Raw genomic sequence first — 23097 nt, forward strand, 5'->3', positions numbered from 1 at the left:
GTGCAACGAAGCAAATGCACACACTCTTGGAGTACTGTATAAGATCAAGTACATCTGATTCACCAAAAACCATTAGGCAGTATGTCTCATTTCAGTTTAAATGATTTATGATTGTCAATTCTTTTATAATTTCTACAGATATCTATATGATTTTGTTATTTCATTGGATATCATATTTCCTTTGGATTATCGCCTAAACTTTTGTTTCAACTTGGTAGCACCAGTACTGATGTTGGTGAACCAGACGTAGATACAAATTAACTAAATTTGTGAAACCACTGCTAACCAACCAGCTTTAACTTTAAGTAATGGTCGTGATATAGTAGTAAAGCAATGCTTCTACTGCAAAGCTATCTGATGGGATGTATAGCTCAGCTTTACTATAAATAAATGGCATTATAAAAACATATATAAAAGGTAAAGTATATGAGGAATCTGAAACATCACAGATAATGATTTACAAAAATTCCTGTATACTCACGGAGAGATAACCAGTTCCAAGGCATAATTTCTTAATTTTTGGTAGGAGAGCATTTTTCATAGCATGATGCTCTACAAGTTGAGCACATGAGGGAATAACACTTAAACACAATTCCTGAATTTGCTGCGTATCACACTCTAACGCTCGATAAAGTAAAGGTAGAACATCGCTCCGAACATCATCTGGCGGTGTCTTCCCAAGCAAAAGCTCCATTTTTTGCATCAACTGGAGCATAATCTGTAAATTTCAACAAGGGCAAAAGTTAGTACTGTACATAAAACATACACAGTATACAATCTTCATATGTGATAAGCATTTACATTATACTGCCCATGTATTGTGAAACAAAGAATAGATATAAATAAATAGAGCGGTTTTGATATAGGAAAATCCTACTTTTGAGGATGAGCTCTGTGACCTCCAAGATCTCTCCTGTAAAAGCTACAATAGGGAATCCAATATGAACGAGCAAGGCACAGACTCGGTGCTTAAAGGAAAACCCAGCAAATCTTAGCTATATTGAACCTGTCACAGCACCTTCAATGCTGACTTAGTATGGCAACTGATAACATGTCAACCTCTGAGAACTGTTACTAATGTTGAAGACAATACTTACCCAGGCATTTGTTTACATCCAGCAACCATATTTCTAATCGATGAGTATGCCTACACTTTTTCCCACTTCTCCTTCACAAGTCTAGGAGGGGTGGGAGGGTCTTTGAACCACACAGCATCTCCAAAAAAATAGCTTCACCTTCATAAAAGCAACTATTTTGAGATTAGGCTACAGTGTGGTACCCAAGGACTTGTACAAAAGCATAAAAAGATAAGACTTGTTCACCACAAGAGTCAAATTAACTAATACCAAACAAAGACCTGATTCATGATTACATATATGAAAGGAAATGACTAACAAGTCAGGCCACTCATCTTTAGAGGAGCATGATAACCATCAGCTCTGTAATAGGATCTAGTTGAGGATCCATCTCTTCTAACCAATTTCCTCAGTAGGTACCATAAACAACCTGACCACCATGCATGCATGTTGCTACTTGGATTTGATTCAAGTAGCATCTTATAAAAAACTGATTTCCAGACCAACCTGTCAAGCTTTGGATATTCTGAAATTGCATACGTGTATTAGCAAAAGAGATTAATGAAGAAATTTTTTCTATCATGGGTTTCATAGATTGATGGTAAATCAGCCTTTTTGATGAGGTACATCATGAGACACTGATGGCCCTATACAAGGGGACTTGCTGGTCTAGATATTTTGAAACATTACCTACTAATGATGCGGATCTCTGCAAATATGCTTGTAAGGTAAACACCAGACAAAGGTTACCACCACTAGGCTGTAGAAGTTCCAATTCTGGAGAGGCTTTATTCCCATGTCCAACATGAGAAGACCCAGGGTCAGTATTAGGAGACTGCCAGGAGAGCAGGAAACTTCTTTCTCTGCAAACTGCTGCAAGTTCACGGACTCTTGTTCACGATGCGAAGACTACTAAAAATAAAGCTTTTTGAAGTAGCTCTTTTATAGTAATAAAGACACTGAAAGGTTGTACCAACATTCATTGCAAAGGAAGGAGGATGTAAGGGTACTGTATTTCAGCACCCTACTCTCTGGTCCAGCTGTGCCACCTGTATAGGGTGTGACTTTGTTCTAAAAATACTGGAGTGGAAACCATATACCACAGAATTTTTTAAACTGAAATGAAATTAAACTCCTGGAGAACAGAAATTTTGAAGACTAATTGTGCATCACAAAGGACACTCAATACCCAATGCTCGCCTAGGTGTCTGCCAGGCCACCCACAGGTGAGACAGGTATCCCCACTACTCTGGCAGAGTGAGAGAGTAACATTGGAATCAGAATTTTCCTCTATCTCCTCTCTTCCCACCAAACCCTTCGTGAAAAAATCAGCTTGGGTTGTTGGAAATGATTGTGCAAGCACAGGCTCTATTTCTGAAGAGGTAGTGGATGGTATTGATAGAGGTCTTGGAATGGGCCCAGGGCCATTCCTCAATCCATATGGCTTGGTTGCATCTGATGGTTTGACTGCTGTTCCATTCTAAAAGGCCAGGGAACCTGAAGGAAACAGTGTTATGTCAGGGAGGCCTATGAAATAGTATTCCAAGATTCCACCACTGCCTGCACAAAACACTTAGGAAGGAAAGATGTGGATCCTGTTGAGTTCTTTAGCAACAACGCCACTCTCGGGTAACTTATTTTGAGAAACAGGAGATCAGAGCATCCTGTTTCCCCAAAACCCAGTTAACCCACTGGTTTGCTGACTGATGAGCCAGGAGGGTAAGAGCCTTCCCACCTGACAACACAAGACTCTAGTACTTCTCCAATGACTCCACAGTTAATAACTTCCCTTTTTTTGTCAAGTACATAACTGCTCCTGACCACTGGTCAAGCCAGGAAACAGTGTGGAGAAAGGCCAGGGCAGACAAATCCATGTCCGCCGACTCAAGAGGCTGAGAGGGACGTGCTTTATGCCTTGTGTCTCTCCAAAGAGAGTTCACCCGTCCGAGCGTACACTGACAGGTCAGCCTGCAAAGTGACTGACACAGCATTTTCTGGCATGTAGAACCTTTGCTCCTTTGAGAGTAAGAGGGGGGACAGGACCAACTGGACTTGAGCAAGATTTCAGATCCATATATCAACAAGTTCCGATCATGGCAACTCCAAAGAGGAACATCAAAGTGCTGATCAATTAAAAATGTTCTCCCCAACAGAGGTGTCAAAGTTGCCTCCTCCATGCCATTGCACTTATAGGTAAGAGCAAGGACCTACACAAAAGAATTCTCTGACTCGGAGTAGTCTGCTTCTAGAACATTCAGACCCTGAGAACTTATGAGCGTGGCAGGATGCTCTGGATATTTTGCGACCCCATATGAGTACTGTATGCCTGTTCTGCCCAAAGGACAGAACCCAGTACTCTAAGTAATTGGGGGCTGATGAAGGCCACGGTAGGTCAATGGGAAAAGGAAGAGAATACTTGGCACAGATCCCATTAGAGACAAAGTACCAAGCACTTCTCCCTCTGCGGTATGGGGAAAAGGTAACTCCACCCCACATTCTTGGTCTTCCATTACATCCTAGCGTGTAATGACATCTTTGAATGGGGTCCCATCCTCTCAACCAAGTTGAGTGAGAATTCACTGGAAGGAGAAGGCATCCAAAATCATAGAAAGATGGGAGAGGAAGGTAGCCGAAGCTCTTTCATCAATCTGAGTCAACCAGGAACAGAAAATGTATCAGGGTTGCACACTCGTGTTATAGACGGGGCCATAGGGGCAGCTACACCTACTGGGGTAGCCTTAGGAAGATCCATCAGCCCCTCGGGCCATGACACAGGGCTGTGGCATGGGCCCCAACAGGATCTGAAGCCACTTGTGTGCTGTCCAATCCCCTCATGAGAGAGGTGATGTCAAAAGGAGCCCTTTCCTTACAACTACAGTTGGTCTTCCTTGACTTCTTTGATCTCCTCTTCTTCATCTTGGAAGAAAAGTCAGAATCAGAGTAGGAGGATGAAGCAAACAATGAAGAACAATGCCCATGCTTCTTCTTCCTAGCTCTTGCTCCAGGCTCTGCAAGCAGATGGGCAAAGGTCTAAGCGACCAGCAACAACGCTTTTCCCTGGGGGGAGAAACTACATGGGTTATTCCTACAGTTGCAACAACACATACACTGAAACAGGAGTAGAGGAAAGGCACAGACACAGAGGGAGCAGATAATACTGGCCCCAGACCCACAGAGACAAGGGTTATGGTGACAGGAAACATGCCCTTTGGCCTTGGAGGCCTTCTTATGCCCAATATCAGGTACAGTATTTGGTACTATTTCTCCTTTTGGGCTTAGGAGGGGCCACCAGAGTCTCTGACACTGCAAGCACCCCCTTGTCTTTCACCACTGGCATCAAAGGAGACACTGGCATTAGGGTACCGGGGGAGAAGTAGCCTTAGCTATAAGCTCCATCAACAAAGTCATGGAGGGCCTATCTGAAACACATATGGAAGCCAAGATTTCCTTAGATCAAACTTTATTCCTGATGCATACTCCCTGGGGACTGAAAAGCAGTTGCACACCTTAAGGAGACTGAAGCAGCAAAGACTTCTTCTGTGTCTTCTTGGACAATGCCAAATCAGACCCTGGGTGAATGCTTAGCTTGCTTCTTCCCCTTCAGACTATATGCCTGACACTTCAAAGGAGGCCACGACCCGAATTGGTACATGGGGATGATTGGGAACAATCATGGTTCCTATAAGATACACAGGGGGAGTGTGGATCTACAGTTGCTTAACTCATAAACTGGTTGCAGCATCCACCCTTCCCCTGGAAAAGTACGAACATCTTATTTAATTTCCTAAATAAGTATAAAACTGCATTCACTTCCTACAATAGAATAAGAAAAAGAAAAAAATCGGTAAGGTGCTGGCCGTACATGTGTATTTGACAGCAGCCAAATTAAAAATAAAGCTCTCCAGCTGAGAAAAGGGGAGGGACTCCTTACCGGTTCCCTCCATTACCCAAGTTTTAACGACTGTCTCTAGCTTGCGCTGAATCAATCTCCCTAATCAAAAGACAAGGGTTTGTATGTCACGTAAGAACAAACAGAGAAGGGAGTGGCACTCCACAACCAGGTAGAAAAAGTGCAGGTTGAGGGAGCCAAAGCTCCTCCAACACCTGGCCATCAGCAAGAGTGCATGCCATCTTGGCTTTCCTTGCTACCAGGGTAGTCAAGTCAGGCACCCGGGCCTCAGTCCAATAACACCACAGATCCAGTCTGCATGGGGCCATGCTCAATCAAATGAAAAGTGTACAGCTCAGCATCGGGCCATGCATCCCCAGCCAGCTTGGTTACCAGGGTAGTCAGGCCAATAACCAGGTACCTAGTCCCGAGGACTGTGGTGCAGGGCTGTACTCCTAGCCTCCACAAGGCTGGGTACCACCAGGAGCTGTCCAACTCCCTGTTAAGGGGTGGTGATGTTATCAAGAACCCTATTCTTATGACTACAACTGGCCTTTGTGGACTAATTACTCTTCTGCTCAGAAGGGTCAGAATCATAATCAGAAGGGAAGAGCTGGATGCGGAAGGAAGCTAAACAAGGAGCTGGATGAAAAAGGAAGCTAAATAAGGAACTGGACTACGAGGAAGAGCAGGGTGAGGAAGAAGAGGTGGATTAGGAAGAGGAGCAAACTTGGTTCTACCTCTTATAAACTTTTCCTTCAGATACTGCAAGCAGAAAAGTAATCTGAGCAACCATCAATGACAAAGGTCACCCAAAGGGTAAAAACCACAGAGGTTGCTCCAAAAAGAGTCACAACACTGGTAATTACTGTCATAAGGAAAGCAGAAGGCTCTCTCACTGGCACTTATAACACAAATAGGATGGGGTCAGTGGTATAGGGAGTGTGGGAGCCATGAGCAAAGGGGTTACAGGCCTGATGTAGAACAGAGATCTACCTGCACCTGAACCAAACTACCCATTACAAAGCCAGAAGCTTCAGCCTAGGCTAAACTCTATGGAAAGCCCAAAGTACTAAAGATTCTCTCCAGCATTGTCATGGGCATAGCAAACTTGACTTTTGCACTCATTAAAGAATGCCCCTGCTTTTAACAAGAGTCCACAATCTACACTCAGCATATGGGAATAACTAAAAATAATCATGCTCCTAAGGTGCAGACAGAGTGGATCTATTGTTGGTTTAGCTATACACCAATGCAGATCAATTCTTCACTCGCATTTATGCTTCGTTTCAAGAAGCTAATGTTAACTATTCAAACAAAAGTATGAGTAAAACTAAACAGCCTTAGATAGTATGCTACAGTACAACCATACTCATTAAGGCTGAAGATGAAGTAAAGAGTCTTTGACAGGAGAGTGGGCAGGGCCACTCTTCCATGCTGAGACCTAATATCAACTGAAGAGTGGGCAGGGCCACTCTTCCACACTGAGACCTAATATCAACTACTGTTTCTCATTAACGATTCCAGCAGCTGTTCCAGCTTGGCTGAAGAAATTCCCTATTTCAATGGATGAAAGGTTCGTATACTGTAAATGTACAAGAAAACTATCATCTAGTTCTAGAATTAGGTAAATAATTCATTTAGAGCCTAATTAACTGTATAGTACTAAATTAGAAGATGAGGTAAAAATCTTGAAACTTCTTAATTAGGAGCTCAAACAAGACGTCTTTCTTCTACAACATCGGGAAAAAGATGGTTAATGAATGTAAACAAAGCCCGGAGAAGCACAGTCTTCAGCATTAGTAATGGTTCTCAGTGATGAAATTGTAGTCAGTTAGCAGTTGAATTCAGAATTGGAGGAGCTGTAATAAGTTTAATAAAACATAAACCTGTGGGTCACCCTTTTATATATCGAGTTCACACCTTGCGCATTAATACACTGACTCCACGGAAGGGAAGACAATATTGCTTTGGTAGTATACAATATCATGTTTATTGGATTCCCTGTTCTAGCCTTTTCAGGAAAGTCCTTGGGACCTATACACCTTCCTTATCCTAAAATTGACAAATTTAGACTAATTTGTATTTTTCCTAGCTATAAAAAATGGAGCTCTTTATGTAGGAGTATTATTTCAGCGATAGCTGAAACTAGCCACTAAACCTTTTGTGAGGTGTAACTACCTCCATCAGTTAGAACTGGGGGGTAGACCAACCACCCCACTCACACACTAGTAAACAACTGTCACTTTACAATTGCAGCAGGACTTTTGGGGGAATGGTGATGGTGGGACCACTATGTGTATAGAGTTTTAGATTTGCATAATTAGGAAAAATACAAATTATTCCAAATATGTCATTTGTGCTGATTAGAGGGCACCCTGACACCTCATGATCCTTACAGCACGACAGCTTGGGCAATTGGTGCTAGTTGTAGAATTTAGCAATGGGACTTGACCAGGTAAGTTTAATTTTGGAGCTTAGCTCCTCACTTAACCTAGATACTGCCCAACTCCACCTCCCTTGGAGAACAGGGACATAAATACATAAACTCCAAGAGAGATGAGGGTGAAATAGGAAGTAACCAGTAACTCACACATTCATCATAGACTTACTAACTGGTAACATCTGCCCTCAACCGACTGCTACTGACTTGTCCTACAAGGGAGCTGAGGTATTACTGACCACTTTTTTCGCAGCCACCACAAGATCTAAGATATAAATATTAAGGTTCCTGTGGGTTATGTTTTGCAGGTAGTGAGCGGTGAATGTTGTTTACCGTTTCCTTACGTCATCTTGTAAAACCTGCATCACACAAAAATTAATTTTGAGCACCAGGGAGGTGCTGACATCCCTGACATCGTGAGCACAGGGATGACGTCTGGGAGGTGAGGAGCCTGGTTGTATGATTCTCTTGATTACCTGTCTGATCTAGAGAGTTTTTGTTATCTTCCACTTGGTTCCTCCTGTGCTCAAAAAGAGCTTGCTCATCTGAGGGTGGGCTCTAGAGGTTCTGTTCAAGTATTTCCTGTGCCCCCACAGGGAAACGTAACAGTTGGTATGGTTTATCTGTTACAGAACGGAGACTCTCAATCTAGAAGGATCTGAATCTAAGATACACTACAGCCAGATTTTGAGTCTTAGTTAAAAACTCAGGGACAAAACTGAGTGTTCCTTACCCCAATCCCCTTGAAAGGGAGATGCCATAGGCCAGACCATGTCGCTCACTGACTTCCTTGGCAAAGGCCAGGAGTAGGAGAAAGACCATCCCTCAAGGTCAAGTCACAATCTGATGCTTGAAGAAGAGGTTTGTAGGGTGCTCCTATCAGTGAGTGTAGTACTTTCACTACGTTCCAAGGAGGTGGTCTGAATTCTTACAGAGGGCAGGTGCACTCAAAATTCCATAATAGAGACAATTTTGTCGAGGAGGAAATGTTAACTCCAATAAGTTTAAAAGCTAGGAATAAGGGCGAGCGATGGCCTTTCAACGCCAACAGTGAACGAAGTTTTTCCTCCTAGAGATATACCGAAAACTGTGCTATTATTGGAATAGTGGCATCAACCATAAAAGATGGACCAATTTGCCTAATATACTGAGGCAGACAACTCCCGAAGCTATCCTGCCATTCTCTTTGCAACTGGTCTCGAAAGGCCCTTCTTTGCGAGGAATTGCTGAATAACCTCCATGCGTAAAGACAAAGCGATGGAATCGCGTAATGGAAGATCAGGAAGAGGAGGAAGCTCTCTCGGTGCCTTCTGTGAGCAGATGCTAATGGTCTGGGAACCATTCGGCATGTTACCACAACGGGGCTACTAGGGTCATTGAGAGATTTTGCAATTCCCTGACTTTGTTTCGAACTCTCCTTACTAGGCAGAAGCAGGGACATGCGTAGACATCTATTCTGCCCCATGGAAGTTGGAAGGTGTTTTGACAGACTGCCTGGGGATCCGGTACTGCAAAGCAGCACACCGGATGTTTCTGGTTTAGGGACGTAGTAAACAGGTCAATTGTTGGCAAACTTCACAAAGTCAAAACTTTAAGTTACTTGTTTCAAAGACCATTCAGAAACTATAATCCGAGTCCTGTTCAGAATGTCCGCCAGCACTTTCTTCTTGCCCGGGATGAAACAAGTTGATAGCCCTACCGAGTTGTCTTCCGTCCATTTAAGGATTTCCACAGATGGCTGCTATAAAAAGTTCCTCCTTGTTTGTTTATGCATGACATCACTGCAGTGTTAATACTCCTAAGCATTACGGAGTGCCCTGAAAGGAGCTGATGGAATTGTTTGTGGGGAACAAAGTTTATCCTCATTTCCAGTAGGTTTATATAACACTATCACTCAGATACCGACCAAAGCTTGGATGCCGTGAGGAGCTATAGGTGAGACCCCTTCTTTTGATGCTTCTATGAAGACCAACAAATCTGGGGGAGAGAATAGGTCTGCTCCCCTGACCCGGTTGGTGTCTAACACCCACCACTCAGGTCTCTCTTTATGGTCTAGACCTACCAGAACCAAGGTGTTCGGTGGGTCGATTGATTGATTGACTTGAAGTTTTCTGGCATCCTGATATCAAAGGTCATTGACGCCGAATCGTTTATTATGAAAAAAGAATAAAAGCGTATTCCTTTTAAACAATAAAAGCAAAGATGTCACCATAAAAGTTTAATAGCTTTCAGAAGACCTGCTTCTAAAATGAATCTCAAATGTTGCTAGCATAACACGATACATCATGTCCAAGAATCTTAGTCATCTCCCAATTTCGGGGCATCCTGTTATTCCTCCAAGGAGATATAACATTCGTTATTTCTTTCACCTTATTTTCAATTACTGTAAACTATCCCAATGCTGTTGCTAATTATCATAAATATAACTTTTAATTGTAAGTAAAAAATCATTATAGGGAATGGGATACCTTCTTGGTAGCAACTCAGTTGCAGCATTCTTTGCCAGTATATCTGCCTTCTCATTTCCAGATACACCTACATGCGCCAGAACCCAGCAAAATCCAACTGTTATACCTTTCAGGCCAATAATGAAGAGTTACTCTAAAATCTTTAAAACTAAAGTTACTAGAATTAAAAACTTCTAAAGCTTATAGGACAATTCTTGTATCAATAAAAATGGTAAAATTGCCTCTCTCTTTTAACGCTATTTTCTAAATAGCGGCAAGTATGTCACATAGTTCGGCATTAAATATGGAAGATACTAGAGGAAGTGCACGTCTGCAATTAAAAGCACTACTATATGCTCCAAATCCAACGCAGCATCAGATTTGGTCCATCAGTAAATATAAAAGTCAATTCCTTATGTACTTGGACATGTTCCATAAAAAGAAACCTGGTTTCTATGTCAGTCAGGTTCTTTTTTATACCAATAAAATATTTATAAACAATATCTCTGGTAATTTCCATGGAGGGGTTGGTGATATCCTTAATGGAAGAACTCTATTTCTTGCTATATCAAGACTTTTTATTAATTGTATTACCCAAAAACCATAAAGTTGAGGAGATTTTGGATGTAACTCCAAATATCTAAAATGCCTTACAAACTTTGCAGTCTGACAGGCAAAAGAATAAGGAAGTCTTTACAACCTAAACCAATAGCAAACAATAGAAGACTTTCGGTAAAGGTCTAAAGGTAATTCTCCAGCGACAACAAAGACACTTTGGATAGGCAAAGTTCTAAATGCTCTTGTGGACAATCTGATACTACCATGGTGTATAGAATCTAATATCTTTAATCAGATTAGGTGGCAGAGGAGTATATTTCACACCCATAACTAATTTTTGAAAAAATTTAGGCCTTGTATAATGTACCAGCAGTAGGGGATTCAGCATTATAAAGCTTCATCTGTGGTGGATAATGTGGGAGGGTGGTCTGTGGCACCCTAGCAGTACCAGCTGAACTCGGTTGAGTCCCTTGTTAGGCTGGAGGAATGTAGAGAGTAAAGGTCCCTTTTTTTTTTTTTTTTTTTTTTTTCATTTGTTGATGTCGGCTACCCCCCAAAATTGGGGCAAGTGCCTTGGTATATGTATGTATGATAATTTTACAGATTCACACCCTCAAGACATTTACCTTTTAATGCCTTCAAGTGAGGAACCCATGTAAGCACACAGTACAATCAAATATTAATCCTAAAAATCTAGCTTCACTTACACATGGAATCTGTTGACCTTTGATGTATGTATCCGGGTCTGAATGTAATCCCGAATATGACAGAAATGGACAACAACAGTTTTGCTTGTCGAAAACTTAAATCCATTCATATCAGCCCACTGAATCATTTTGCCAATTGTGAGTTGTAGTTTTCTCTCAACCATTGACATTCTACATCTAGCAAATGATATCGAGAGATCATCTACAAAGAGCGTTAAGAGAATATCTTGGGGAATAACAGAGAATATCCCATTAATGGCTAGGGCAAATAAGGTTACACTTAGCACACTACCCTGGGTGACTCCTCCTTCCTGACATTTCCACTCTGACAGAGTTTCACCTACTCTAACTTGAAAAAATCTATGTGAAACAAATGCTTGAATAAACAATGATAGTTCTCCTCTCAATCTCATATTATCAATGGTTTTAAGTATACCATATCACCATGCAGTATCATATGCCTTTTCCAGATGAAAAAGACTGTTGCATGGTGCTGTTTGGAAACAGGCTTCACAATTAGAGAACTTAAGTACCAACCCATCAGTAGTTGGGTGCATTTGCCTAAATACACACTGGATAAGTGACAAAATATGACAAATTCGACGATAATTTGTATTTTTCCTAACCATACAAACCTTAGCTATTTACATTGAGTTTACCTTTTAGCGCAGCTGAAATGGCGAGCCATTAGAATTTAACGAGGGTGTATTACCCCCGCGCTAGTTAGCGGGGGGGTAGGGGAGTGGTAACTAGCTACCCCCCCCCCCACACACAGATGAATGCTCACTTTCACTTAGAGGTAGGACTTGTCTTGGGGGACAGGGCTGGCGGGCAAATATGTGTAAATAGCTAAGGTTTGTATGGTTAGGAAAAATACAAATTATCTTCGAATTTGTCATTTGTTCCGTAACCAAAATACAAACCACGCTATTTACATTGGGTGACTTACCCATTAGGTAGGGTGGAAAGTCCCCAGCCATACTGGCTTTGGCTTTACCCGGGGACTCAGAATCCGAGTGAGTCGCACTCGAGAAAAGGAGTCCCTGCACCTCACAAGTTCCTTGCTCTGCAAGGAACCGTGTGGCCTACATAAGCTTGTGTGAAGGAAGAAGTGTGACCCGTCCTAGGCAGTTGACCTGGAGTTTCAGAAGGAACTCTGGGTTAGGACGTTCCCAATACCACCTCGTCAGGGTATGGGGGACGCGACAGTATTGACTCAATACTCGGAATACAAGGAAGGATGGTTTACCTGCAGATGTTCGAGGTCAGCTATGCAGAGACCAGGATGCTGCTTCCCCGTAGAGGGGATGATGAAGAAAGAAATAAGGGCCAGACCTACTTCTTTCGTTCATGCAGACTAAAACCTGATAACAATGCCCTCAACCTTCTGCTACCTGTCCAAAAAGGAGCCTGAGGTTAGACCAGCTGTTGTGTAGCCACCACAGAGCGATAGAAAACATATCGAGACTCCTGTGGGTCGCGCCCTTGAAGGAATTGGACTGAAGGGCCGGGACCCCCAGAATCTGAGTCTAACCAACTCAGGAGCAAACCTGAATGTTGCCTTCCCCTCTTCCTTAGAAAGGGCGGAGTCGTACGAGACCAAGAAGATTGCTTACACACTGGCCATTACCAGAGTGAGCAGGAGACCCAAGGCGGAATACAATCCGAGGCCTGTCGTAAAGGGTCTTGAGAAGATCTCTTAAAGGACTAAAAGTCCGAGCCATGCTCCAAGTTGGAGGTCTTCCTCCGACTAGGGCAGGGACGATCGTAGCTTCGCATGAGCGAGGATAGATCCAGCGGGCAGGAAAAAGTTATTCCTTTAAGCCTGAAGGTCAGGGAAAGGCTGAGCGACAGGCTTCATTGCCGAGAGCGGAAAGGAGTTTCCTCCCGCCGAAAGGCAATAAGACCGTTATTGCTGGAGAAGAGGCCTCAAGGGAAGAGGTATATCTCCCACGGCACCAACCACCAAAGACTCCTCACTTTGCCTGGAAGACCCCTGCGGATGACTATCGTAGCTGACGCGACCTCCGTACTGCGACTGTAGCGGGTTGTCTCTTTTTGAGGAGGCGGTGTAGTGTCTCCAAGCATGAAGCCGAAGCGACACCCCGGTTCGGGAGAGATGTCGCAGTGTGGTTGTTTGAGTAGTCTGCGCCGTGGGAGAAGCTCTCCCGGGAGTTCCGTCAGGGGAAGCAGAGGGTCCAGAAACCGTTCTGCGCATAGTCCCAGTGGAGCTCTCCCATTGAAAGGTTGAAAGACAACCTGGTCTTGTTGAGACCCATTGTCCACAGACAAAAAGGAGGGAAGACGCAGGGGTCGAAGTTGTCCCACCATCACTGGAATGCATCTTGCCAGAGTCTCGGGGTCTGAGACTGGGGGGAAGAACAGCGGGAGCTTGAGGTTCCAAGCTGTCGCGATCAGGTCACCCAGACCAGGACTTGCTGGTTACTCAAGGTCAAAGATTCCCAGGTACACTCTCTCTACGAGGCTCTGCTCGGATAGTCGGAGAGAACATTCCTCTGCCTGGAATGAGAGAGCCGATGGTGGTATTGAGAGAATCTCAATCATCCCGGTATCTCTACTGCAAGATGTGAAGGTGTGAAAATGCGTCCCCTGCTGGTTAGAACACGCCAGAATCATGAAGTCGACGCGCACGGGGCGACTCGGCAGGAGCTGTAGGATCTGTAGAGGGTCCAGACTACGGCCCCTAAGCCTGCCTGAATGATGGAGAGGTATCCTTCAGGTCTTGACCATAGGCCTGGACCAGAACATGACACCCCCCCCCCCTTTCCTTTGACAAGTCCGAGAACAACATCAAGAATGTGGGGAAAGGACGAGAATATCCACAACCATCAAGAGGTTCCATAGGTCAACACCCATTGCAGGTCTAATAGTTCCGCTGGTCCCATAGGGGCCAGGAAGTCCAGTTAAACGTTGCCTGAAACCACCGGAACTTGGACCGCCCCACATGGAACTTATCCTGAGGCGACCGTTCGGACTATAGACGGGTCAATGAGGAAAGGAGAACTAGGAAACGTTCCAAGGTAGGGCTGAAAGCTCTGCTTGACTGAGAACAGGTACTGCAACTCTCCTCAGTCTTGCCACAGTCAACTGAAAGGAAGGCTCGGAGGATGTGGCAACAGAATCTGGCGTCCCCAGGTGGTTACCCATCCAAGTACCGACCAGAACCAACGTTGCTTAACCTCGCTGGACGGACGAGAAGCGGGGTTTCCAACGTGGTAAGGCCGTTGACTGAATATCATGGCCAGATACTCCAGATGTTGAGGCAGAAGAAGAGAAGGCTCCAAGCAAAATACCATGAACCCACACTCATGGTAAGCATCCGGAAGCTTGTCCCGGCGCTGAAGAAGGTCGAACCCGAGCCTACCGGAGTTGACCAGCCCTGCAAAAAGCAGAAGAGGCGGAAGCCTGCACCTGAGCGGCCATGAGGAAAACAGGGAGAGTTCTCTGGGGAAAAAAACCTGCTATGCCACGGCGGGATAGCCACACTGCATCATAAGCAGGAATACTTGCAGTCTAGGCTGAATTCGACGAGCTCCCTGGAAGATGGATGGAATGGAAACTGAAAGTACCCGTCCTTCCGATCCAGGGTTTAAGGAGTCCTGTCGCCTCGTTACCAGTCTGATCGATTCTGCTGTTCTACGCTGGCCTAAGTTTGTTCGACAAACTTGATCAGGGCTGAGAGGTCGACTACGGAACTCCCCTCTCAGATCCTTCCTTACAAGAAAGGATCGACTGAAGAGGCCGGGGGTGAAGCCGTCGATGATCCTATGGAGGACCTTCGCCTAAGGTATGGATCATTCTGCCCAACCGGGCAACTCTTGCCGACGCCATGGCATAGAGGTTCAGAGACACTGAATTCGCTGACAGAGACAGCAGGCGCGATATCATTGGCTGATCACAGAGATTGTGCGGGAATGGGCATTGGGAAGCTGTCATTCGGATGAGTAACCTTAAGCATCCTCCCAGCGAAAAACCTGCAATCCTAGAGTTCGTGAACTCTGCCACTCCTTTTAGGACTATACCCCCCCGGGGGAGCCTCCCGTGCCATCTGTTCCTGACAGGAGGAAACTGCAATTGGACACCTTGTCCCAGTTGTCGTAGCCGATAACTTAGGCCGACGTGGTTGAAAGAAAAGGGCACTGGAGCCCTGCAGAGTCTGGAAGAAAGTCGATTTCCTCCGCACAGCCGCTGTCTAAGTCTCTGTCCTTGGGCACAAACAAACTCTTCTCAAGGATGAAAGGGTGTCTGAGGTCGTCGACCTCCACAGATGAGACACCCGAAGGAAGCCCTCAGTCAGCGCGTCCAGATGGTACAACATCGAGCTTGCTTAGCCACAAAAGTCAGGATGAACTTGAAGGAAATCTCACGCCAACCCTTCGCGTGTGAGACCTCGTAAGACAGTCTGTGAATCTCACCCACCCTCTTAGCTGATGCCAATGCCAACAGAAAGACAGCCTTGAGGGTGAGGTCCCTGTCCACTATGTCTTTCAGGGTTCGAACAGGGGTTCACTTAACATCTTCAGGACTCTCGCCACATCCTACTGCGGCACTCTGACGGCTTGAGGGGGACATGCTTGTTCGAAGCTCTTGATGAGCATTGAGATATGTCTCGAGGAACCCAGATCGATGCCCTTCAGGAGGAAGACTTGGCCCAAGGCTGCACGGACTCCTTTAATGGCCGGGATAGACATACCAACTACGTCCCTGAGGTGTACCAGGAAGTCCGCAATCTCCGGAATAGAGGCCCTCAAAGGCTTGATGTTTCTGGAGGAGAACCACTTCGTAAAGGTGGTCCACTTAGCCTGGTACACCGCTGCCGATGAACGCCTCAGATATCCTGACATCTTTTCGGCCGTTCTGGCTGAATAGCCTTCCTTCCTTAGGAGACGCCTGTTAACCTCGACGCGTGAAGGCGGAGGGACCGAGGATTGTCGTGAAACCTTTGGAAGTGGGGTTGCTGCAGCAGGTCCGGCCTGTCTGGAAGAGGCCGCAGGGGAAGACACACTAGTTCTTTTAGGTCGGCGAACCACTCTCTCTCTCCGGCCACCAGGCCGCTACCAAAATCATCCTTAGGTTGTGGGCCCTCCTCACCCTGTTGAGCACCTGTCTGAGCAATGCGAAAGGGGGGAAGGCGTATACATCCAGATTGTCCCAACTGTCTTGGAAGGCGTCCTCCAACGCCGCTTTTTGGTCTGGGACAGGAGAACAGAATGCGGGGAGTTGTGCGTTCAGTCTTGTTGCGAAGAGATCCATCACTGGCGAACCCCATTTCTGGATGATGAGCTTGGCTACCTTTGAGTGCAGGGACCACTTGGTTCCCACCACTTGACCCATCCTGCTGAGTACGTCGGCCAGGACGTTTCTTTTCCCTGGAATGAACCTCGCTGTGATCGTGATCTGTTCTGACGTGGCCCAACCCAGGAGTTCCAGCGTGAGATCGCACAGCTCCCTCGTATTTCAGTCCTCCCTGCTTCTTTATGTATGCTACTACTGTGGCGTTGTCGCACATCAGCGCCACGGTGTTTCCCCGTAGAAGGTTGACGAACTGTAGGCACGCCCTTCGAACCGCCCTCATCTCTAGGATGTTTATGTGTTGTGCCTTTTCTTCCTCCGTCCAACTGCCTCTTGCTGACCTTCCGAGGAGATGGGCACCTCATCCCTCCTTGGAAGCGTCTGTGGAGAAGCATCTCGGGGGGCTTGGCTGCGAAGGGCATCCCCTTGAGGGTGTTTGACCGGTCTTGCCACCATACTAGGGCTTCTTTCGATTCCGGGAGAACGGGAACCAGCTTGTGGGGGGAATCTATCTGGTTTCAGAGTCCCTTCAGATTCCACTGGACGTTCCTGAGTTTGAGTCTCCCTTGGGGAACCAGTTTCTCCAATGACACGAAGTGACCTATTAACCTCTGCCAGTCCTTTGCTCTCCTGGGTTGTCCCGACAAAAAGGGGCGGAGGATTTGGTCCAAGTTGGTCAGCCTCTCTTCCGACGGAAAGGCTCTCACTAAACGGGAATCCAGGACCATCCCTAGATAAGTCATCCTGGTGGAGGGTGACAGATGAGATTTCTCCACGTTGATGGTGATGCCCAGAATCTGCAGAACTGCAGTAGCTTCGTGCCTTGATCCCTCAAAACTTCCTCTGAGGATGAAAGGAGCAACCCGTCGTCTAGATAACAAATCACGCGGATGCCCCGTTCGTGAGCCCACACTGAGACTGTTGCAAAGACCCTCGTGAAGACCTGAGGCGCTGTGGCTAGTCCGAAGCAGAGGGACCTAAACTGCAATGTCTGGCCACCCCACTTCACCCGAAAATACTTCCTGCTGGAGGGGTGAACTGGGACTTGAAAATAAGCGTCCTTGAGGTCTATGGATATCATGAAGTCCCCTTCCCTCAAGGACTCCATGACCGACTTCGGGGTGTCCATCTTGAAGTCGGTTTTGTACACAAACTTGTTGAGGGCCGAGAGGTCTATGACCGGTCTCCAACCTCCCGTTGCCTTCTCCACCAGGAAAAGCCGACTGTAGAAACCCGGACCAGGCTTCCGTACCGTTTCCATTGCTCCCTTTGCCAACATCGTGGAAACTTCCTCTTGCAAGGCTGTCCTCTTCAAGGGGTCCTTGGGAGCCAACCACTCCGCCCGAATGGCTGGAATCAGGGGCGGAGGTTCTGCCAGAAACGGTAGCCTGTACCCCTCCTTCAACACTGTTACTGTCCACGGGTCTGCTCCGTGGTTTTTCCATGCTTGCTAAAAAAGTTTGAGGCATCCCCCCACCTGAGGCTTGGGCAGGAGTAGGGGGCCTCTATCCCTATCTTCTTCTGGAGGAACGACCTGTACACCCCCTCCTGGAGGCCGAGAAGGAAGTTCTAAAGGAGGCTGGAGCTGATGCTGCTCCCCTAAGGGAGGGCTGGGACGGCTGCGACCAAGGAGCTGCAGAGGAGTCTCTCCTGTGCTGGCTAGACGAGGCTCGAGGAGTAGCAGGACCATCAGACGCAGGCCTCCTGTGGATGGGTCTCCGCGGTGCTTGAGGTCTGGGAACACTCACCTCCTTCCTCTTCAAGACATTCTCCATGATGTCCTCTGTCTCCTTCAGGGGAAATAGGACGTCTTCCCATGGGGGCAGGCTCCTCAGGGCCCTCGCTTCCCTGTCCGGATTCTGCATAGACAACTTGCTCAGGACAGTGTCTCTCCTCCTAAGCACCCAGTTGGCTGATAGGGCTAGGGAATGGTAAGACAAGAACTTCAATGCTCTACCTCCCGAGATAATTAGCTCCTTCAGGAGAGCCTGATTCCCTGGAACTGAGAGGTCGTAGGAGGACTGAATACCTACGAGTGTGGAGGCCCACCAGTCTAGCCAAGAGACGACGTTCGCAAGGTCTTTTGCCATCTCCTCCATCACAGTCGCCTTTAACTGGGAGAAGCAGATTGGGGCTGATGATGCCCTGTCTTCCGGGGCCCCTTGGCCTAAAACTTCGAGGGAGGGTTCCAACTTGCAGGCCCCTGGACGCTGACCTTCTGGCAGATAGAATTTACTCTGGGACCTCAGTCCCTAGAGCAACTTCGAGGAGCTCTGAGATTTGGGGGCCTCTGCATTGCCAGTCACAATCTTGTTAACGTGAGCTCTACCGAGCCTCACATCTGGCCACTGGAAGAGCCAACGGAGCCCTCCGCTGGGCGGGGGCCTCCATTAGTCTATTGAGGCTAGAGCGCCAGGGATCCTCGTCGGAGGGTTCAGGCTCCTCAAGCCGATGGTGTCGTCTAATGAGGCCTATCACCCTATTGTAAGCTGAGTCCTCCGCAGGGGTGCCCTCCACGTCGTCGTTGATGTCCTCCATCTGGCGGCCTACTTCTCTAGAGGGAATCCCACAGATGGATGCCTCCGCGTAAGGCTCTGGACGCAGGACGGGCATTGCCGTGGCAGCGGGGGCTCCGTCCTCTGTCTGTCCTTAGTCATGGAGGACGTGGCTTCCGTGGGCTTGCCCGACGGAGGAAGCCGTCTCTACTTCTCCAGGGTCTGAGGCTGCCCGTCCGAGGGGGCGACTCCCTCCGCTGGGCGGATTGAGTCGGAACCCTCGCGGTCTTACGCCTGTCGGAGGAGGTCCGTGAGGCCGGGTCCCTCCGTGGTTCTAGCTTGTGGCTGGAGGAGAACCTTCCTGGGGACTTGTCTCTGGGTCGCCAGCCTGAAGTGCTCGGGACCTTAGTAAGGTCCAAGAGCTTACTGCGGTGGATGACCACCCATTCCTCCTCCGGTGATCTGCTCCTCCTGAATTTTCTCCTGGGAGACCTGGAGCGCCTCCTCCCATGTCGAGACCTGGAACGTGACCGAGAACGGGAGTGCCTCCTCCGGGATCTCTCACGCTTCCGTCGGGAATTTCTCCGGTTTTCTCCTTCCGAGGAATAGGGGGTTGTAGCAACCGATGAATCGGAGGAATCTTCATAACCCGTCCGAGGGACAGGGGCCCGGAGAGTGGTTGTCTGAACGGCTTGTTGTCCTACGGAGGGCGCTGGCTGCAGGAACACTTCCGGAACTGACGATGGCGGTGCTGGGGGAGAGCGTGGAAGTTCTACGTTGGGGAACCAGGATCCGAGGCCTTCCTCCAACCTCAACGGGGACCTACAAGGCATCCTAGGAGGGACCCATTCAAGGGGATCCGCCGCCGGTGAGTATTCCTTCTCTGAGGCGCCTTTAGCTGCGGAGGTACCTGAAAAACCTGCACATGAAGTGGGCGAAGAGACATGGACACTTTTACTCCACATGAGGTCATCCGAAGAGACGTGACCCACGTGCACCAGGGCATCGTCTCTACGGCCCCCACTAAACTCACCTTCAGGCCCCCCACTTGGCTGGAAAGATGCTTCTACCCCACTATCATGGATAAAAAGACTCTTGGGGAAGAACCTCTGGCTTCTTCCCCGCAACGGACTTACCTCGTCCCCTACTCTGGGTAGGGGAAGATGGAAGGGAAACCCTACTCGACGGTCCTTCTGGAGACGTAAAGGGCGAAGAGGTGTTAGCCTTCTCGGGCGAACGCTTGGCAAACTTCTTTCTTTTGGAACTGAATCGTACCCACTGGACCTCACTCCAAGAAACGCACTCTGGACACGTGTCCGATGGAGAACACACTCTACCCCTGCATGACGAGCACAAGGAATGAGGGTCTACCTCCGGCTTAAAAAGAAACGTACCACACGACTTCCCGGCTCTAGGCCCAGGACAACGGCGGGGATGCTCCATCACGCACTATCGTAACACCGCAAGACACAGGAACGCAGCAGGAAAGGGTAAGAAGGACAAGGATAACACGTGAGAACACAAGGGAAGGATAAGGTAACCACAAGGGGACACAAAGGGAAAGCACAGGGATACCACGTGGGAACCACGCGGGACACAATGGTGTCGGAGACACAAAGGGTCACACTGAGATAAGGAGAGCGTCAAGATGATATCACGACGCGACCAGAGAACTTACTGAGGGTCGAGACCCAAGCTAGCACGCTCCCTGACCCGAGACTAGCCTCAGGGCACATATCCTTCCGCCTGAGGTTAGCCTTCACAGAAAACAGAAGTAGGGTAAACAACACAAAACTCTGGTCGGATGAGAGGAGATTTCCAGGTACTCCTAAGAAAGTAGTTCGAGGTAAGTTTCTGTGTTGGAACAAATAATATTTCCCCTCGTGTTTGCTAAAACATCACCCCATTAAGGATATCTACCATAAAAGAAAAAGTTGAGGGAGTTGTTGAATCACCTCTACTAAATTATCATACAAAATGTTATCATTTAGAAGAAAGTACAGAGCAAATTGTATATTTTCTCCCTATATCAATCCGTACAACTACTGCCCCTTCAGAGGTGCATGAATAGACAAGGATATTTGAGGAACATCTCAATGAATGTATGTGACTTCCACCATGGCTCCCTATTTGGCAATCATATGGTGTCATATATCTAATATATTCACGAGGACAAGGTGCATTATCATAAAGTTTGCTCTCCTGTTGACACAATTATTGGGGAGTGCTCATAAACGAGGAGCTTAAGTTCATATTTGGCCCTTAATCCCTGTCAATTCCATTGCAAAATGGAGTAAAAATCTTTGGATGAAGCCTTACCATTGGCAATGTTATATCTAACACTTTTCCAGAGGTTTCTTTAGAGAGGGTCTTGATATATTGGGTTTTACATTTATCTTTTTCTGTGTGTCCTTTTGATCTATTTGCTGAGGTGGATGACAGATCTCAACTGTAATTTGTGATTTATTGAAGTTGTTTTCTGGTTGATCAGAAACACCAACAGACAAAAATCAAATTTATTTGATGTCATAACTTTAATATTTCTTATGGAAGGGGGCAAGAGAGAAGGTCTTTCTCTTTTTTGATTAATAGGTGGTGAGCTACCTGGTTTTTGCATTTCTCTACTACTGGTGCACCAGATAAACTGGTTTTGAGTGGGATCTCCATCAAATCAGGCTAGAACACGGCCTGAGAGAGGTTTCTAGTATTGTTTTTAATGGGAAACAAAGATTGTACAGAGATAAGCAATGCCCCAGTGCTAATACAATATGGCAAAGCATCAGGAGTCAATATGCTTACCTCATCCTGCAGCATTTTATTATTGGATGGTGTTTTTCTTTTTCTAGAACTACTGACAGTATTAGGTGGGTTTGATGTTTCCTGGGGTAAATTTCCTTTTGATTTTAAGGCCTTTGCATAGCTAGTTGATTTATTCATCAGTCTTTTTGTATGTCCAACAATACAGTATGTGTTCTAGACTGGATTTGTTGAGGGCAGCTTCCTCCAACTTATACAGTTTGCATCTCCTATCAGTGGAATTATGATTAGAGTTGCAGTTTAAACACCTTACTTCAAATTTACACTCTCCATGATAAGATTTGGAACAAATAGTACAATTTTTTTTCGCTTTTACAAACTACATGTGTATCCAAATTTAAAACAATTAAAACATAGCAGAGGTTTCTGCTTTAAAGGTTTAAATTTAATCCTTTCACTTTCAATAATAATATGGAGAGGCACATCAGCATCCTGGAAAGTAAGGATAATCATTGATGTTCCAGGTATTTTATGCACTTTCCATACTGTTAACGGACCCATGGCTAGTATTGTATCTCATATTTTGTAAATTCATACAAATTTCTATTAAAAACTACTCCCCTTCCATAAATAAAGTTTAGATGGGGTTTGACATCCAACTTTATATCATCATTATCTGTTTTTAACTTTGATAATATAACAGATTGTGTGTGTGATTTGGCATTGATGAGGAAACTGTTCTTTTCAAACCAATATATGTTTCCAGGTGCGATGGTACCTACTTTCTTTTGAAGAAATTTGCATATCTTAATTTCCCGTACTCCCTTTAGGCTAAGCAATAAGCCACATTGGTGGATTTGGCTTTCTCTGGGGGGGGGGACCACCTATATACCTCTATTAACCCAATCTGCAGGTCTGTACACGTCTAAATCTTTTGGTACCCCATCACACAGAGCAGCCTTAATATTTCATCATCATTATCATCACCGCCTGTACCCCCAAGCAAGAGAACTCTAATCCAAGACAGTGGAAGACCATGGATCTACCCAAGACTAGAGAACAATGGTTTGATTTTGGAGTGTCCTCCTAGAAGAGCTGCTTACTACAGCTTAAGTCTCTCTTCTACCCTTACCAAGAGGAAAGTAGCCATTGAACAATTACATTGCTGTAGTTAACTCATTGTGCAAAGAAGAATTATTTGGTAATCTCAGTGTTATCAGGTGCTTGAGGACAGAGGAAAATGTGGTACGAATAAGACAGACTAGTCAGTGTCTGTAGGCAAAGACAAAATGAGCTGTAACCAGAGAGAGGGATCCAATATAGTACTGTCTGGCCAGTCAGTGGACCCAATAACTCTCTAACAGTAGTATCTCAACAGGTGGCTGGGGCCCTGGCCAACTCACTACCTATAG

At 46.3% G+C, this 23097-nt stretch overlaps 1 protein-coding gene and 1 pseudogene across 4 annotated transcripts in view; both read right to left on the reverse strand.

Annotated features, from left to right (window-relative positions):
* The window catches only part of LOC137630524 (SCY1-like protein 2), a 332551-nt gene that overhangs the window by 49723 nt on the left and 259731 nt on the right, over positions 1-23097 (reverse strand). For all 4 annotated transcript variants that reach the window (XM_068362042.1, XM_068362041.1, XM_068362040.1 and 1 more), the window contains one exon: positions 482-718. In XM_068362042.1, coding sequence (XP_068218143.1) covers positions 482-718 — 237 coding nt within the window. The remainder of the gene's footprint in view (positions 1-481; positions 719-23097) is intronic.
* Positions 14252-14370, reverse strand: LOC137630731 (5S ribosomal RNA; annotated as a pseudogene).

This window comes from Palaemon carinicauda, chromosome 38 (genome assembly GCF_036898095.1).
Source record: "Palaemon carinicauda isolate YSFRI2023 chromosome 38, ASM3689809v2, whole genome shotgun sequence".
NCBI classification, from domain to species: Eukaryota; Metazoa; Arthropoda; class Malacostraca; order Decapoda; family Palaemonidae; genus Palaemon; species Palaemon carinicauda.